We start from the raw sequence: 19,581 nt of genomic DNA, 5'->3' as shown, positions 1-19,581 counted from the left end.
ATTTCACTGTCTTCTAACTTCCATTGTTTCCTGTGAGGAATCTGCTATCATTATCTTTGTTCCTGTGTATGTAATATATATATCTTCTCTTTTTACTTTTAAGATTTTCTCATTATCACTGATTTTGAGTGATTTGATTATGTTACTGTGTGGTATAGTTTTTTGTGTGGTTCTAATGTTTGGAGTTTATTGAGCTTTTTGGATGTGAGTTTATAGTTTTCACCAAATTTTGGAAAATGCTGGCCACTGGTACTTCAAAATGTTTTTTCCTGTCCTCTCCTGTCTCCTCCCTTCAGGACTACATAAATGTGTCTATCAGACTGTTTGAAGTTGTCCCACCTCTCACTGATGTTCTTTTCATTTTGTTTCTTTTTCTTTTTTTTAATCATGGTAAAATATACATAGCAAACTTATATTTTAATCATTTTGAAGTCCATAATTCAGTGGCATTAAGTACATTTACTTTGTTGTGCACCCATTACTACCATCCATTTCCAGAACTTCTTTATCATCCCAAATGAAAACTTTGTACCCCTTAAACAGTAATTCCCCTTTGTCTCCTATTGCTCAGTCCCTGGAAACCACCATCTGCTTTCTGTCGCTATGAATTTGACTGTTCTGGCACCTCATCTAAAGTGAATCATACAACATTTGTCCTTTTGTGTCTGACTTATTTCATTTAGCAAAAGGTCTTCAAGATTCCTTTTAAAGACTGAATATTGTTCTCTTCATTTTTAAAAGTTCTCTTTTTCCTGTGTTTCATTTTGAATAATTCATATTGTTATGTCTTCGAGTTTACTATGCCTCAACAATATCTAATCAGCTATTAATCCCATCCAATGTGGTTTTTATTATATATCTTTGCAATTTCATTTCTAGAAGTTTGAGTTGGATCTTATGTGTCCATATCTCTTATTTCACTTTTTGAACATATGTAGTACAGTTATCATATCTGTGTTAACATCCTTGTCTGATAATTTTATTATCTGTGTCTGTTCTGGGTCAATTTCAATTGATTTTCTACATGTTGTAGGTGAGTTTTCCTACTTCTGTGCATGCCTGGTCATCTTTGATTGGTTTCCAGACATAGTGATTTTACCCGTTGGGTGCTGAATACTTTTGTATTTCTATTAATATTCTCCCGCTTTGTTGAGGGATGTAATTAAATTACTTGAAAACACTCTGATCTTTTTGATTCTGCTTTTAAGATATGTTTGGCTGAACCAGAGACATGTTTAGGTTTAGGGCAGGATTTCTCCATATCAGCACTAATTCTTTGTTGTGAGAGACTGTCCTGTGCATTGCAGAGTCTTTAGATGAGCCCCTAGCTGTGACAACCAAAAATATCTCCAGAAATTGCCAAATGTTTTGGGGTGCCAGTTGCCCCCAGTTGAGAGCTCCTGTTTTAGGGTTAATTTTGCCTTTGTACTATGGAAAGATCTTGCTGTGTATTCTGCCCAGTGCCCCATGAATCATGAGATTTTTTTTTTTCCCAGTCTGGTTATTTGCAGTAGGCGCTTTTAGTGATCTTGTGTGAGTACTAGGCATTATCGCCTCTAATCTTTCTGGGTGGTTCTTTTTTCAGTCTTGTTTGGTTTCCCCACATACAAGTGTTGATCAGCATTCAGCTGCCTGTTCAAGGGAGATCCTTTGCAAATCTCTGGAGTTCCATCTTACTCTACGTACAGTGTTATAACAAAAATACTGTAGGCTGAGTGCCTTAACACGTCTACTTCCCATGGATCTGGAGTCCAAGGAATCCAAGATCAAAGTGCCAGCAGATTTGGTGCCTATGAGGTCTCCTTCATAGGTGGTCTTCTTTTATCTGTGTCTTTACATGGCAGAACAGCTGAGAGAACTCTCTGGGGTATATAAGGGCATTAATTCTGTTCATGAGAATTCTGCCTTAATGACCTAATCACCTCCTAATGCTATCCCACTAGGAGTCAGAATTTCAATATAGGAATATAAGCATTCAGTCTATAACAAGTTCTGTGTCTTTCTCCTCTCTATTATTCTCTCCCGTGTACACTAACCACCTTGATTTCCCTAGACTCTCACTTCCATCGCCACTCACGTAGCCTGCTGGGCCTCACCCAGTTCATATCCTGCTCATTCATGGCAGGGGCAGCAGGGCTCACCTGTTTCCTCCTCTCAAGGATCTCCTTGATGTCTTGTGCCCACTGTTTTGAAACGGGTTTTCTCTCCATATATTTTGTCTATATTTTGGCTGTTTAAGGTGGAAAAGTAAATCTGGTTTCTCTTACTGCATCTTGGTCAGAAACAGCAATCCCTTTAACTGATAGTTGATTCATATTAATTATTGATTAAAGCTGAAAGAATTCTGAAATGTTTACTAATTTCTTCATTCTGTATATTTGTATGAAATCTATAGCTGTCATACTCTTCATTAAAAGTTTCCTGTTCCCTGTAGGTCCTGTGGTACAACAAAAATATGTTGTCCTGAAGCCTTTTATCATCTTTTAACATACCTCTTCAGTGCAGGTTTTCAGAGTGTTAACTAAATATGGGCCTCTAACTATATGTAGCAGTATAGAATTAAAGGGCATGCCCTGACCTGATGGAGTACAACAGTGCAATGTGTGTTGCTTTTAGGGCATTGCCACAGCAGGTTCAAAGACTTCTAGGAAGCTTTCTTGTATGACAACTCATTTTTTCTAGCAGCTGAAACACCAGCATCAAAGCCTGTTTGTTAGTTAAATTGAAGCTATAAAGAACAGATTGTTAGCCAGATTGGAGGTGATACAAGACAGGAAAAAAACCAAAAATATGAGAGAGATCATTTTGAGCAGTATATGAAATGAAACTCTACTGAAGAACAAGGATAAAAGGATGGGAGTGACTTGGAACCCACTGGTGGTAAGCTGTTGGAAAAGTGAAAAAGTGAAATAGAAATAAAATGACAAAAGGAATCTGGCCTTATTTTGTATGAGATGAGCCTCTCATACTTTTTACATTGTAATTGTTGCAGAGTTCATAGCATGCACTTGTTGGATATTCAGGGTTGAAATAATTTATTCAGAGAATACCTTGGGGAAAAGATATGTATGTAGTATGTAGGATGAAGCCATCTGGCTGTCTATATGGATTAAAACATAGCAAAATCATTTTAAATGGTGCTATATATATGTAATAAGTGATATAAAAGTATATACATCAATGTGTGTAAATTCCATGAGTTGAAGTGAATAAATCATAATTCCCTGTCCTTTGGGGTGGTGATGCTATATTGTAGGTAAGCTATTGTGGAAAGCTATTGTGGCTTTAGACTATTACAAGCTTTGTTTGGAAACACTGAGTTAAGGTTTCCAAAAACTAGGTTTGCTTTGTAGTAATCAAAATACAAACATTTAATTAGCATGTTTCTTGTTGGCTGAATATTTTTGATGGTGTAAAAAGTACTTATGTAGCTGAGTATCTGCCTTTTTCAGGTAATTATAAGCATTCGTGGCAACAGTTGGCTAGAAGAATGCAGAAATGGCAGCTTTTTACTTTTCCTCCACATAAGGAAGCATAGAAAGTTTTCATAGCCAAAAATGCTTATGATAAAGGAATGATAAGCACTAAAACCAGAAGTTAATATGTCTGGGAAGAGAGAGGGGTATTGATGTTTTGTTTTAGTTTTTAAAACTTTTAAAATCAAGTTTAACACATGTAAAGTATAGCTCATAAGTATACGGATTGATGAATTTTCAGTGTATAACTACTATTCAGATTAAGAAATGGAACATATGTATTGGAACTGTTTGATTTCCACCACCACCCCCCCAAGCTGTGTAGTGGGCATGTGAGTATTTGTTGTGTCCTTCTTTCTTCTTCTTTTTTAATGCTTTAAAGTTTACTGTGTTTTTAAAAAATCATCTCAGAAGGAAATATGGTCTTTAGTGATCTGGAAAATGTCAGAAAACCCACTGACTTTAGTTGTTGAGAAAGTACTTTAGGGAACTAGGTTTTTTCCATGTAAGCCTTTGTCTCCCATGTATCTGATAAAAGTTTAGAAGCCTGATACAGGCCCAAGTGACTGAACACTTTAAAATGGAAAAAGAACACAAACAGAACTGTGTGGGATCAAAGTAGTAAAAATTATTAGTACTTTTTGAAATGGTACATTCCATTTATAATTGAAGTATAGGGAATTCCTTGGAGGTCCAGTGGTTAGGACACAGCTCTTTCATTGCTGAGGACTCAGATTCAGCCCCTGGTCAGGAACTAAGATCCCAAAAGCTGTGTGGTGTGGCCACACACAAAAAAGAAATAATATAACTCTAATTGCAGTGTAAAATATGGCCCCTCAAATTTGTGGGCATTGAAGTGTTTTATCACTAAATCACAATGATATTTTAAGAAGGAAGTTCCTAATAAGTTCTGTAATGGAATATTCAAAGTATAGAAAGAAATGAGCTATTAAGATATTTATAGATATTTATTTATATCTAGTAAAGATTTTATATCTATTGTAGCAATTATTTGTATAGTATGTTTAATCTTAAGGGGTTTCCTGAAATTAGTTTCCATCTACCGTTGTGGTTTTTTTGTGTTGTTTGTTTCTTTTTGGAGTCAGTTGCTGTTCAGTTGCCAAGTTGTGTCCAACTCTTTGTGACCCCATGGACTGTAGTGCGTCAGGCCTCCCTGTCCCTCAGCATCTCTCAGAGTTTGCCCAAGTTCATGTCAGTTGAATCAGTGATGCCATCCAATCATTTCATCCTCTGTCGCCCTCTTCTGCTTCTGCCTTCAGTCTTCCCCAGCATCAGGGTCTTTCCATTGAGTCAGCTGTTCAGAGCTGTTACTGATTGCCTTCCGCTCTTCCTTCTGAGCTGGGGGGCTCATCTTTTGGTGTCATTATCTTTTTGCCTTTTTATACAGTTTATGGGGTTCTCATGGCAAGAATACTGGAGTGGTTTGCCATTGCCTCCTCCAGTGGACCACGTTTTGTCAGAATTCTCCACTGTGACCGTCTGTCTTGGGTGGCCCTGCATGGCATGACTCATAGCTTCATTGAGTTATTCAAGCCGCTTCACCACGATAAGGCAGTGATCCATGGTTTGGAGGCAGGAGAGATATTTATTCCTCAAATGTGAAGATTTCTAAAATTTGATTTATTGTCACGTATGACAAATCTTTCTGTATATCTCATTTTATGAAAGTGTTGAGTTATTTTTCTCAATTGTTCTCACCAGTAGGCTTTTTCTAATTAAGTTATGGCCTGCTATTGAATGGGAAAGCCACCTGTAAAATGTTACCAAAAAAACATTTTATAAAAATGTTTGGTCATTAGCTTTTCCTCAGCTACTGAATTTATGTGTATAAACTTATTAGAATGTTAATCTATTGAAAGCTACTCATAATGAATAATTTTGTTTCTTTTTTCTTGTCCAGAAGCCAATATAGCAGTGTAGATGAATAACTGTTTCTGGTGTATTTATGTGTATTTGTTCTTCAAAGAAGTTGTTAGGGCATGTTGAGTTTTTGTTTATTTTCCTATTTTCCCTTGACAGACAGTTGAAGAAGAAATGGCTGGTCTTAATCAACTCTGCATTCGCCGCTGGACTACCAAGCATGTAGCTGTTTGGCTGAAGGATGAAGGCTTTTTTGAGTATGTGGATGTTTTATGCAACAAGCACCGACTTGATGGAATCACATTGCTTACACTGACTGAATATGATCTCCGATCTCCTCCTCTGGAAATCAAAGTCTTAGGGGACATTAAAAGGTTAATGCTCTCAGTCCGAAAATTGCAGAAAATACATATTGATGTTTTAGAAGAGATGGGATACAACAGTGACAGTCCCATGAGTCCCATGACTCCATTTCTCAGTGCTCTTCAGAGTGCAGAGTGGCTCTGTAATGGGGAGCCTTCACATGACTGTGATGGACCCATCACTGATTTGAGTTCTGATCAATACCAGTATGTGAATGGTAAAAACAAACATTCTATTCGAAGATTGGACCCAGAGTATTGGAAGACCATACTGAGTTGTATATATGTTTTCATAGTATTTGGATTTACATCTTTCATAATGGTTATTGTCCACGAGCGAGTGCCTGACATGCAGACCTATCCACCACTCCCAGATATATTCTTAGACAGGTAAGTTTTCTTTCCAGTTACCAAATTTGTAGAAGATAGCTATAATAGCAGTGATAATATATTCATGACAATTAGGTTGTTTATTACTGTTGCTTTGATTGATGTATACTTTCCATTTACTTTATCTGGTAATATGTAAAGATAGTCTTTGGAATTGCCTTTTTCCCTTAAACTAGACCTCAAGTCTAGATGAGTAGAAAGAACTGCTCCTTATTTTATTTTTCTATGTTATATTTCTATTTTTCTATGTTATAGCTGTAATATTTTCTATATTTATGTTATAGCTCCTTGGGCACTTCATATTTTAAAAGGGTTTCCTGGAATGTTATTTGTAATAAATGGAATTAGGTTATTATTATTCTTAAAGATGAACAGGGTTTTGCTTTTCTAAAAATGTGGGGAAATCTCCTGTATCATCAAATAAATTAGAATTATCATAGATGCTACAAACTGATTGTTGATAGTATTCTGTTGATTTATAAATACTGAATTCATAAAAAAGAATACAGTATATTTAATGAAAAATAAGAATAGAACAAAACTTAAAACTATTAGTTTTTATATTTGTGATTTTAAAACATCTTTTTAGTTTGTATTGCCAGCTTATTTGTTTTTATAAAATATTGTACCCTTCTGAAAGTGCCTTATAGTATATGGTTTGTTTTTTTTTTAATGAAGTGAATTACAGTGTCCACATTAAGGTGGCAGAATGACACATATATCACATTTTATTCTCTCTCAAGCCCTGACAAAAAGCATAGTGAAGAAGTTATGTTTGTTTGTAGGTCTTAAATTATAAACACAAAGAAAGGGCAGATAAGAGAGGAGAAAAGAGCCTTACATTTTTGAAAGTTTGAAAGCAGATGGGTAAGTAGCAACAAGCAGAGCTAAAGTAACCTAATTCTAAAGCAGCCATCAGGAAAACTGAGAAACAACCCAATCTATGTTGCAGATTTCTCAAACTCTGGATACTGTAGGTGAAAGGGTGATGCTAAAAAAAAAAAAAAGAGAGAGAATTGAATGAAAGCTGTTTAAGAAACTGTTAGATCCCTATATCTCCTTCCCTGTTTTATTGTACACAACTTTTCCAACAGAAAACCCTAAGGAAGTAAAGAAGACAGCTTATGGATAAGACTACTCTGGGCAGAAGAAACAGCAGGGCACAAAAGTCCTGAATTGTTAGTAGGTTTAGCATGTTTAAGGAACACCAGTTGAGAGATGGGGAGAACAGTTGGAGATGAGATCTAAGAGCAGACAGGAATCCAGACTGTATATGTACTTGTTGACAATTGTAAGGACTTGAGCTTTCATTCTAAGTGAAAAGGAAAGCCATTGAAAAGTATTTAGGATAAGAGTAGAGTGATCTAACATCCATTTAAAAAGGGCACTCTAATGGTGGTTGTATTGAAAACAGCATGAGGATGGGGATGGGAAAGCAGAGGTTAGTTATTGGAATTCATCTAGACAAAGATGAGGTGGGTTGGATTAGGATAGTAGTGGTACACACATACATACATGTGTGTGTTTGCAACAAGATTTGCTTGTGGATGTGCATGTAAGGTGTAGGAAAAAGAGAGAATTCAAGGATTATTCCAAGATTTTTGACTTGAGCATCTGGAAGGACGAAGTTGTCCTTTATAGAGATGGGAAGACTGTGGAAAGACTTCCAACTTCCTGGAGAGAAAAGTGAGGGTTTGGTTTTAGACATGTCATATTGGAGGTATGTTTTACACCAAATCAGATGTCAAGTAAGAGACGGGAAGATGAGTTAGAGTTCAGAGAGTCTGGGCTGAAATTTGGAAGTTAATGAGCATAAGTAAAACTGTGATAATTGGTTAATGTCTCCTAGGCAGTGAGTTTAGAAGGGAAAGGAAGAAGATTGAAGATTGATCCCAAGAATAAGTGTAATATCTAGAGGTCAGAAAAGTAAGTCAAAACCAGTAAAGAAGAAAACTGAGGAAGTCAGGGCAGAGAGAGCAAGAGAATATTCTGGAAGCCAAGTTTGTTTGTTTGTTTGCTTGTTTAAGTATTTTTAGAAGACAGGAATAATTTATAATTAGCTGTGTCAGATGCTGCAGAGGGGTCAAGTAAGATGAGGTTAAATGACTGTTGACCTTGACAAGGGCAAAAGCCTGATGGTAGTGGATTCAAGAGAGAATGTGAGACTGGAATATACCCAAAGGTGTATCTCCACACATATGAAGCAGCATATGTACAGAGTTATTCATTGTGACATTATGTGTAAAAATTATAAATATTGGAAATACTGTAAATGCTTATCCACAGAAAACTGGTTGAATACACTGTGGTATACTTATATAATAGAGTACTATCTAATCATAGAAAAGAATGAGGAAGATTTCTGTGAACTGATAATGAAATGGTTTGTAAGAAAAACTCAGTAGCAGTGAAGCACCACGAGCATCCAGATCATGGTTTCTAAATCCCAGTCTCTACTAAAGGGACAGACCAGCACTCCTTAGAGAAATGGCTGATTTTAAGTTTGGAGCATGGTAAGCATAAAATGAGCCTGAAATAGATCCTATGCCATAAAGCAAGGAAGTGGAAACCAGTGGAAACCTATCAAAATAACATATGATCTGGTTTTAAGGGGCTCCCGCTAATCAAATTAGGACAGTCAGAACATCAAGAAGCATAATGATGGTAATGAATTATAATATACTGAGTAAGAATCTGTGGACCCATAGTGATAAACAAAACCAAGATGGAGTTCCTCAAGGGAATTATGAGAAGTTGAAGAGCCAAAACCAAGCACAGCACATGAACTTTAATTGGATCCTTGATCAAGAAAAAAAAAAAAATTCTGCTGTAAGAACATTTTAGGGATAATTAGGAAACTTTGAATATAGATTGCATATCAAATGATACCGTATAACACTAACTGTTACAGTTCCCTGGGTATAATAGTGTATTGGCTTATAAAGAAGGTACCCTTGATCTTAGGACATATATGTTGAAGTGTTTAGAGGAGAAGTATCATAATGTTTGTGACTTTTCAGGAAAGATTTACTCTCAGAGAGAAAAGTGTGTGTATGTGTGTGTGTCGGCATGTATAGAAAGAGAGAAATAAAGCAAATGTGGGGAAATGTTATTGTAAACAATCAATAAATTTAAATAAAAAATATAAAGTGTTTATTCTTTAAAGGTTTTTTTGTTGTTGTTATCAGAATTTTTCAAAGTTAAAAAAGGGGGAAGGACAAAGAAATGATGTGAGAGAGAGGAGGAAAGTGGGGGGAGGGAAACTGGAAACAATCAAGTCTTACAGGCCCTTAAAAGTTTTCCTGTAAGGGCAGCAGAGAAACGGAGCTGTTGCTTGGAGAGGAGTCACCAGGGATTTATTTTGGATGGACTACATTGTATAGCGTGGCTGTTGTATTGATGATGGGAATGACCCAATTTAAGGGAAAGGATATGAGCGGGTATAATTGATGGAGTAATGTCCTTAAGTAGAGAACAAGAGGTTGGATCTTGTAGGTGGGCGAGGCAGGTCTTAGTGACATGATCTATTCATTCACGACAGGGGAGGATAGAAAATATGGAAACAGATATAAGATTGCCAGTTGTGTTGGTAGAGCATGAGGAAGTACTCTACTGATTGTCTTTATCTTCTCTGAAAACAGATTTAGAAGAAAGAGAAGGTCAGAGGTTTTCAGAGAAAGGATAAGTATGAAATGGCCGTCTGTGAATGAATAGACTGGTGTGAGGTAGCAGCAGTACTAAGGGCCTGCTTGAAGTTAATAGGTTGACTTCGTGTTTTTTCACCACTCAACTGCACAGATACAGGTATAGAATAGGTAGAAAGTTGGATTTCAGCTGGGTCAAAACTTTGCTAGCAGTACAATAAAGGAAGAAGAAGAAAGAGAGTGAGTATAATGACTGACTATAAACTTAGGTGGATAAGGAGGGAGAAGAGGATATGAAGTAGGTGAAGGACAGAGGAAGTGTTATTAAGATCTATGGATTTGGGGTCTCCGAATTATTGAAGTTGGAGAACTAGGAGGAATAAGATGGTAAAACAAGAAATGTTGATTAGTATAGGATTCTTGACCTTCAGCTGTGAAGAATAATCTTGGTGATGACAAGATCCAATTTATAACAGTGGGTGTAGGTCACTGAAGTAGAGTAAAAGAAGTTGGAGGAAAAGTTAAAAGAGGAGTGAGAAGAATAAATATCACAACAAAAGAAACTTTGGAGAGAGTGATATTGAACCAGAAACTAAAATCTCAAATCAGAGAATGGATGCTGAGGTTCTGTAGATGGCTATAACAAGGCATAATAAGAAAAAAGAGGGGAAATGATCATGAGGATTTTATTTTAAAGTGTACAATCGAGTGGGTTTTAGTATATTCATAAAGTTGTGCGGACTACTTCCAGAACATTTTCAACACCCTAAATAAAGTCATATCAGTCACACCCCATTTCCCTCCTCCCTCTAGGCTCTGGCAAGCAGAATCTACTTTCTATGGATTTGTCTGTTCTGGACATTTTGTATAATGGTTGTATACAACATGTAGCCTTACTTTATGTCTGGCTTCTTTAATTTAGCGTACTATTTCTAAGATTCATCCATATGAGTTGTATGCATCTGTACACCATTCCTTTTTATTACAGAATATTATTTCATTGTATGGATATATACTGCATTTAGCTTATCCATTCATTAATTGATGAATGTTTGAGTTGTGTTCACTTTTTGGCTATATTGATACTTCTGCTGTGAACATTCATATACAAAGTTGTGTATAGGCACATGTTTTCAGTGGGGATTTGAAACCAAATTTTGCCTAACGTGCTACAGTGCCACCAGCTACAAAGCCTCGTGCTCTTAAATATCTAAACTTCATTCATAGGAGAATGGTAGCAGGAGCCGTCAGCATTCCTTCTATATCCTCTTGGATTGTTTTTCCATTTTCTTGCACATTTATACTCCCAGCATCCATCAGTTGTGTGTCTTTGTTAGAGGACTGTTCTTGGGCTGCTGGGATACACTTTGCCTGCTTAAAAAGAGAACAGACATGCTTGGAACTTTTCGTCCCTGAAGCAGCAGCTCTTAACCGATGATGTGAGGTGGGGTATATGTATTTCATTTCTCTTTGCCCGAGTTAGGATAGCTTTTAGGTTGGACCTGCACTGTCTCCCAGATTCCCCACAGACTTGAGCCAGTTGCCCTTGCCTGAGTTTACCACAGAGGTTTGCTTGATGTTTCACCCTTGGTTTCCTGATCTCATTTCCCCACTACGGTATGATTTTCCCTTGGGAACATTCCTAATCACTTTCACAGTGATCTTTGTTGTGTCAAGCTTACTTGACACAATTCCAAGAGCTTCAGCACATCATAAACAAAAAATTAGGAAACAGAGATGCTTTTAGAGGCAGGCCCACTTACATGTGAGGAGAGATAGCTAATAACCATAATAACAAGAGAGGAAACAGAAGCACTGTAAAAAGCACACATAATTAATGGAAAAACCACATCAATCTGGGGCTTAACTGCCTTTCATTTCTCAGTAGTCCCTGAGGTCATTACCTTGTCCAGTGTAATAATCTGTGTTCATAGTAATGACTCTGAATTATGAAAGAAAATTAAGTTCTATCCAGAAAAAAAAGGAATAACATGTATATTGCACTTTAGAAAGCATTGCATCAAAATAAATTAGAGATATTGAAAACACATTTGACAATTTCCTTATAATGCTTCACTAAAAAACAAACAGGAAAAAGTGGAGATGGGGTTCCCAATAATCCAATGAAGGCAGAAGCAGTGATAATAATGAAAATTTGTAAAGTAGAAAGCTAAGTGCCTGTTGTGAGATTGAGGACTAGCAGTGCCTAAGAGATGAGTTTATTTGTACTGTGGTGCTCCAGAAAAACTTTCAAAATGAGAGGCATCAAGCATCTCTCAAGACAGGGTATAGATAGGAGCTAAATATGGGAGAGCTGGTTAAAAATCTACTTAAGACCTGTTCTACTGCAACTGAAGACAGGTAGTTTGTTCTCGAACATAGTTGATGTGAGGGTCTCTGGACTCGGGGACACCATTCTCAGAGGAGAACAAAGGTGCATGTTTTCATTGTATTTTCAAGGTGATTAACTATAAATCTATGGACTAATCACAAGACTTCAAGCTCCCTTCCTTAAGTAGCCAGACTAACTTCCCATGCCCAGTCATACCAGCCCCAATCCTCCAAGCAAGGAAACAAATTCCTCTCCTTGGAAAACCTGTAGAAGAGAAAAGGACTGTAGATACTGGAGGGTGCACTGACTTCAGTATTAATAGGTTGTGGCACATGGGCTCAATAGTGGTGGGTCCCCCACTCCAGAGCACAGGCTCGGTAGTTGTGGCGCATGAATTTAGTAGCTCCGCAGCATGTGGTATCTTCCCAGATCAGGGATTGAACCCCTGTCTCGTGCATTGGCAGGCAGATTCTCTACCATTGAGCCACCAGGGAAGCTCTTGATAGTTTCTTAAAAAGTTAAACATATTCTTAACATAGAACTCAATGATGTCATTCCTAGGTATTTGCCCAAGAAAAGAGAAAACATATGTCCATGCAAAGACCTGTTCATAATCACCCAAACCTGGAAATAGCCCAGAATACCCATAGCTTGTGAATGGATAAGGAAATTGTGGACAAAGAATTGTATACACAGTTACATGGATAAATCTGAAATATATTGTGTGAAAATAGCCAGATAGAAAAGGTGTTTGGACAAACATTGTGTGATTGCTTTTATATGCCATTCTAGAAAAGGCAAGCCTGTAGGCATCAGAAGTCAGATCAGTGATTGCCCCACAGCTGAGAGTAAAGGAGATTGACGACAGTGAAGGGACACAAGAGAAGTTTTTAGAGTGATGAAGGTGTTCTGTATCTTTATTGTAGTGGTGATTGCATGACTGAATGTTTGTCAAAACTCATGGAACTCTATAGCTAAAAATGGTGAATTTTTGTAAATTAAACCTCAGTAAATTTGACATTACGAACAAGTTCATCTTCTAGTCCCTCATCTGAGAAAATAATTCAGGGATACACTACATCAAAACTAAGAAGTAAATTGAGAAAGAGGAGGACATGGGATTCAGGAAATAGTGGATCCAATATAGAAAAGAAGAATTCCCAAGATGAGGGTTAAGTTTTACTGTAAGAAACGCCATGCAGAAGGGGTAGAAAATGCAGGCTTTCTAAAGAAGGAGCTCTTGGATAGATTTCTCTCAGTTCTCAATTTCTTGATATTGATAGAATAGTCTGGAAGTGAATTGGTGATAAGCACCCAAGAAACAGAACAAAAAGTTACTAGCTCCAGAGAATTGTAAGAAGTTGTACAAGAGATTGTCTTCCATTATCTTAACTATGAACAACACTTAAAATTTTACATTAAGTAAAAGCCAAAAGTTATTTGAAACAAAATTATGAAATGATATTGAGAGCATGGGAGAAAAAGAGAGGGAATATGTGTGTGTGTTTGCATGTGCTTTTGTGTATGTTACTAGAAGATACAATGTCAAATAAAACACAAGAATGAAAGTGATTGCCTTTCGGGAGCAAGAATTGCGTTTAGGCTGAGGATGAGGCAGAAAACTTACTTTTACCATAAAAACTGTGTGCTTTGTTGCTCGGTTATGTCTGACTCTTTGGGACTCCAGGAACTATAGCCCATCAGGCCCCTCTGTCCATGGCGATTCTCCAGCCAAGAACACTGGGGTGGGTTGCCGTGCCCTTCTCCAGGGGATCCTCCCTGCCCCGGGACCGAGCCCAGGCCTCCTGCATTTCAGGTGGCTTCTTTACTGGCTGACCACCAGGGAAGCCCGCGTACATATAGACCTTTTTGAAAATTGTTTTAAAAGTTGTAAGTTTTTAGAAGTCATGTAAAGGAATCTTTTATCTGAAAATTTGTATTATGTGAAATAACCCTTTTCCCCATAATGCCAGATAAATAAGCAACAACAGATTAAAAATACACGAGGAATTTTTTCCCGAGGTCATAGGTAAAAGAGAAGTCCTTGAATGAAGATGATCGTCTCTCTTCAGTTACTCTGAATAAGGTTTGAGTAGACTGTTAATATCTTGCAGATTTCATGTTTTCTTTTTAAAAATACCTTTAGTTCCTTAGTTATAAAATTAATGTGCCATAGTATAGAAAATTTTAGTGTAAATTAACAAAGAATAAAAATAAAACTATCAATAATCTTACCATTCAGTGATGACCTATTTGGACTAATTCCTTTCTGTCTTCTTCCTCCACCACACTTCTCATTCCTCCTCCTTTATTTTTCTTCCTTGTTCTTTTTCTTCCTCTCCTTCTCCCCACCCCCTTTTTTCTTTTTAATTGAGAAAAGTGACACGTCTTTTACTGGTGGGTAATCACAGGCACTGTGGATTTAGTAAGGAAAGAGAGATCAATGGAAAAGACAGAAGAAACAGAAATATAAAACAAAGGAGGGCAGAGAGAGACACAAAAAGGAGTAAAACCAAACAAAAACTCTATTTACTTTGAAAACAAAATACACTAAACAAACAACCAAAAAAAAGAGTAGTTGAGTTCAAGTCCTGACTGTGGATTCTGAAATGCGTATTATTTAAGAAGTGAGCCTTTTCCCCACTTCTCTTTTGGGAGCAGTCCTGTATCTGGGTCTGTCATGTTATGGAGAAGGAGAAAAGAGTTGTTACTTCTCTGCAGAGACCCATAACTGGGAATCACAGACAACAGAGAGGTGCAAATAGTTTCCTAAAACTATTTTATGAAATAGTTTTTTTTCTCAGGTTCTCCAGATACCATCTTCTAAAAGAGGTAACAGTTAAAGTACTTTTAAGGTCATTATTAGAAGAGTATCTTACTGAAAAGGGTGGCACCGTTTGCATACATGTACTTCATGTCAGTCCAAACGTGTAACTTTCTTCCTTTCCAGCGTTCCTAGAATTCCATGGGCCTTTGCCATGACAGAAGTATGTGGCATGATTCTGTGCTATATTTGGCTCCTGGTTCTTCTTCTTCACAAGCACAGGTACCTCTCTTATTTAAAATTACAAGACTGAAAATGTTTTGACTATCTTACGTAAAGGTCATCAAACCTTGTTTCTTCCTTTGCTGTTTCCTTATTAATTTCCTTCTCTAGTTGTTATAACATTAAAGTTATTGGTACAGAAAAATATTTTGGGTTTGATCGGCAAAAGAGTCAACCTGAGGTAGTACCTATATATTTAGTAATATTCCAAATATATTTTGCAGGGAAAGATGGTGATACATAGCCATGTGCTAACTAGTAACAGTCTAAGTCTAGCCTTACCTTTCTCTGTAAGCAAATTGGAAATATCACTGTCTGTAGAAGGCTTGGGACCCCTCCAGGGAACAGTCTTCTGTCGGATGTTTGGGTGAAAGAAACTATTCTCTGCTTGAAGGAGGCCCGTTAGAAAAGAGGTCATTTTGCACATCGTGCACAGCTAGCAAGTGTAGTTTACTGTAGATAACCCAGGAGACTGCTGGATAGGGAAGGTGCTGCCTTTGTACTTTCACAAGAAATGTAAAGGGAAGAATGTTTTCATTAAAAAAGAAAGGAGAGAAGCATAAGAGAAGGCTCCTTTCCTGTATAATTAAAGAGGGGAAATTATTTAAAAAATAAAGACAGTGTGTGAAATCTAAAAAGCAATATAGTTCAATTTATTTACAACAGAAAAACAGACTCACAGACATAGAAAACAAACTTATGGTTACCAAAGGGGAAGTATGTGTATGACACAGGAGGGGTGGGAATAAATTAAGAGTATGGGATTAACAGATACATACCACAGTACTGTGATATAAAACATATAAGCAACAAGGATTAAGGCATAGTAAAGAAAAAACTAAAGAACGGACAAAGTTTGTGGATCTGCTATCTGTTGTCTTTGGACACTGAAGAAGAATAGGGACATTTGCTTGATTTTTTTTTTTTTTTTTTTTTTTTTATTCTTTCTCCTCACCAGGAGGTGCTTAAGGTAAACCACAGTGATGGGCTTTTGCTCCTAAGCAGCAGTTATTTCAGTGCTTTGAAGGTGAAAAGAAGGGTTGATGATTGCTATTCTTATCACACTTTTAGGCCATATTGCACTTCATTCTCTTTTACTCTGCAGGAATATTTATAACTGGATTGCTTAAAACCAGACGTGGTTTAAAAACACATGTATCACTGCTGCTTTCTAATTTAACTTTGCCTCACAAGACCCTGTAGATCTGAATGGATCCACTCTTTCAAAACAAGAGTTGAGTTTATATAGGAAACCTTGGTAGGTTTGGCAAAGTGCAGCAACTAAATTCAAGTTTTGATGTTTACTTAGTCAAACAAAGTGTTTCTCAAAGTATGGTCTTTGTGCCACTTTCATTAGAATCACCTGGGCTCTCGTTAAAATCCAGGTTCCTTGTTATCTTCTTCAAAAACCTCACAAAATGATAACTTGGAAGAAAGAAGGCAGAAACCTTTGCTCTGGACTTTCCACCATGATAAGAAAATTCTCCATAAATTTTGTGTTAAGAAATTTTTATTGCATCACTGAGCTTGTAGGAAGACAGGAAAATCCCAAAGATCCCCAAACACACATACACGTGAAGAAGAAAACAAAGAAAAAATAACCTATCATGTAAAATCAGAGGAATGAATATGCATCTTTGAAAAAAGCAGGGTTACACTGGTTGTATTGCCAAAGCTGAGATAAGGAGACAAAGCCTTCGGTGTGTAACAAAGTTGAGTGGCTGATAGGAAAACTCGCAGATTAAGCTGTGAATCTTGGAATGGGCTAGACTGTTCTCAAGTCAGTAGTGCTAACTGAGTCTCAACAAATTTAATTCTTCTCTGGATGATAGTGTATTCAATTTAGGCTCCCGTGGTTTCTCAAAATGTTGGCGAGCAGGGCCTGTTAAGAAAAGTAAGAAACGGTAGAATCCTCCTGCTTTGAGTTGGGACCCTCTCCATTCAGTGTTAGTTCTTCTCTTTCTTATCTTCTTCTCTTGTTTTCTATGGTACCACACAGCTTCAGTAGTGAACCAGAAATGAAGCAGATCCTGCAGAGACGGAAACCTAGTTTGAGATAATTTCAGTTTCTAAAATTGTATTAAAGTGACCCCAAATTGTTAAATTCCTTAACTACTTGCCAAAAGAGATATCAAATCTCTCTTTGGGAAGACAGTATAGATCTATCAATAAATTTAATTCTAAAAATTTTTATATACAATATCTGGCACTCAAGTAAATAACTAATAAAAAAAGCACACAAGTATGTAAGAGAATATGATTAAAATTTAAGAGAAACAATAAATAGACCCACAGTGGATCCAGAAAATGGAGGTACCAGCCACAGATTTTAAAGTAATTCTGCTGACTAGTATAAGTAGTCTCCAACTCTTTGCGACCCCATGGACTGTAGCCTGTCAAGTTCCTCTGTCCGTGGGATTTCCCAGGCGAAAATACTGGAGTAGGTTGCCATTCGCTTCTCCAGGGGATCTTCCCCACCCAGGGATCAAACAGTCTCCTGCATTGCAGGCAGATTCTGTACCGTCTGAGCCAGCAGGGAAGCCACCAGGAAAGCCCCTGCTGACTGTGTTTAATATAATTTTAAAAGGATAAAATGGAAACTCTAGAAGCAAACACACTTTTTAAAATTCATGAAATTGAGAATTCAGTAATGGGTATGACATCTGGTTGAATCCAGCAGAAGAGGGGATTAATGAATCAGAAGATAATTTGAAGAAAACATATTTTTACAGATAGAAAATAGATTAAATTTTGGGGAATACTGAAGGGATAGCCTGAAAAAGGTGTAACTTATGAATAATAGAGTTCCTTGAGGAGAGGAGAAAGACAATAAAGCAGAAGTATATTTGAAGTGAAAAAAATTAAATCCAGATTTCTGGTCTCCATCCCGGGTGTACACACACTGCAGTTTGAAACTCACCTAACTTTGTGTTCAGTACTTTTTTTGAGGGTGGGTGGGAGGAGCATTTTAAAAATGTATAAGCCAAGTCTCTGTACTTAAGAATCTTCTAATCTGTTTTCGCTTAAAACATTTTAAAAAATTAACAGTACAAGTGATTTCATACAGTTTAAAGTTTTTGTTAGAGATGTGCTTAATGTAAAATTTAGTATTAAAAAAACAGTATTTTATAGCTTAAATTTAAGAGAAATTAGAGAGTTTATTATATAATTAGTTATTAACCAATTTATAGTGTCATTGAGCAAAATTCCCTAGAATCACGTATTTAACTTTACTTCTCATTAAGTAAATAAGTTATGACAATATATGAGTAATAAAACTAACACTAAGCTAAGTGTCAGGCGAGGGACTATCTTCTTTCTTGTGTAACTTTTGCTTTCTCTTAGTCATATTTTCTTACAGTAAAATGATGCTCTTAGGTCTGCACTGTCCAACATGGCAGGTGCTAGCCACATGTGGCTGCTCAAATTTAATTTAGTGAAAATGAAGTAAAATTAAGTTCCTCACTTGTACATTTCAGATACTCAAGAGCCACATATAGATGGTTTATTGGACAGTGCATAAATAGTCCCTTTCTATCATTGTGGATGGTCCTGTTGGACACTTCTGTTACATGGTCTCTTAAGATTTCTGTCTTCAAAGAATCTAATGGTTTTCCTGCTTGTTCTCCCTCAAAGTAAACTTGAGTTGCCTGGGGATATTTTGGTTTGTTTTCTTCTGACCTTTCTTCCTTTTTGGTCACTCTGTTCACAGGTCCATACTTCTGCGAAGGCTTTGTAGCCTGATGGGCACTGTCTTCTTGCTTCGCTGCTTTACCATGTTTGTGACCTCCCTCTCCGTGCCAGGACAGCACCTTCAGTGTACTGGAAAGGTAGCCTGCTGTCTTCTTTACCATTCTTCCCTCTTACTCTTGGTGTGTTGATGGCTTAGATGTATGTATGAACTAAGGCTTAGATTTTGCTTTTAATATTATTAATTAAATGTGCTTTTTAGCATTTTTGGTATAAGTAATAAATGTGTAGAAATAATTTGGTAAAAGTCTTAAGCCATAAGCCAGAATCTGCCTCCCTATTACTTCCATCCATCGATCCTAACTAGTTCAGTGCTGTAGAGCTACAGAAAAAAAGTAGCTTTCAATTATCATTTTTCCTTTCCCACCATCCTCAGCGTCTTTAGTTACTCATATTATATGACTCCGGACCTTTCACTGTCTTCATCACTCCTCTTTAAAAAAATGTTTCGGGGGTTTCTCTTGGTGGTGCAGTGTTTAAGACTCTGCTTCCACTGCAGGCGGCACGGATTTGATTCCTGGTCAGGGAACTAGATCCCACCGCGCCACCGCTAAGACCTGGCGCAGCCAAATAAAATAAAGTATTTTTTTTTTTAAAAAAGGGCAATGCAGTTCAACCATATTCCATTTAAAATATAGTACCCACTACTCTAAACTTTACTCTTTCGGCTGCTGCTGCTGCTGCTAAGTCGCTTCAGTCG

At 37.0% G+C, this 19,581-nt stretch overlaps 1 protein-coding gene across 2 annotated transcripts in view; it reads left to right on the top strand.

The window, feature by feature from the left end:
- The window catches only part of SAMD8 (sterile alpha motif domain containing 8), a 52,191-nt gene that overhangs the window by 21,807 nt on the left and 10,803 nt on the right, over positions 1 to 19,581 (top strand). For both annotated transcript variants that reach the window (XM_040242352.1, XM_040242353.1), the window contains exons 2-4: positions 5,517 to 6,109; positions 15,036 to 15,131; positions 18,844 to 18,961. In XM_040242352.1, the coding sequence (XP_040098286.1) occupies positions 5,517 to 6,109; positions 15,036 to 15,131; positions 18,844 to 18,961 (807 nt within the window). The remainder of the gene's footprint in view (positions 1 to 5,516; positions 6,110 to 15,035; positions 15,132 to 18,843; positions 18,962 to 19,581) is intronic.

This window comes from Oryx dammah, unplaced genomic scaffold, assembly GCF_014754425.2.
Source record: "Oryx dammah isolate SB20612 unplaced genomic scaffold, SCBI_Odam_1.1 HiC_scaffold_6, whole genome shotgun sequence".
Lineage (NCBI taxonomy): Eukaryota > Metazoa > Chordata > Mammalia > Artiodactyla > Bovidae > Oryx > Oryx dammah.
This window is presented reverse-complemented; position numbering and strand designations above follow the sequence as displayed.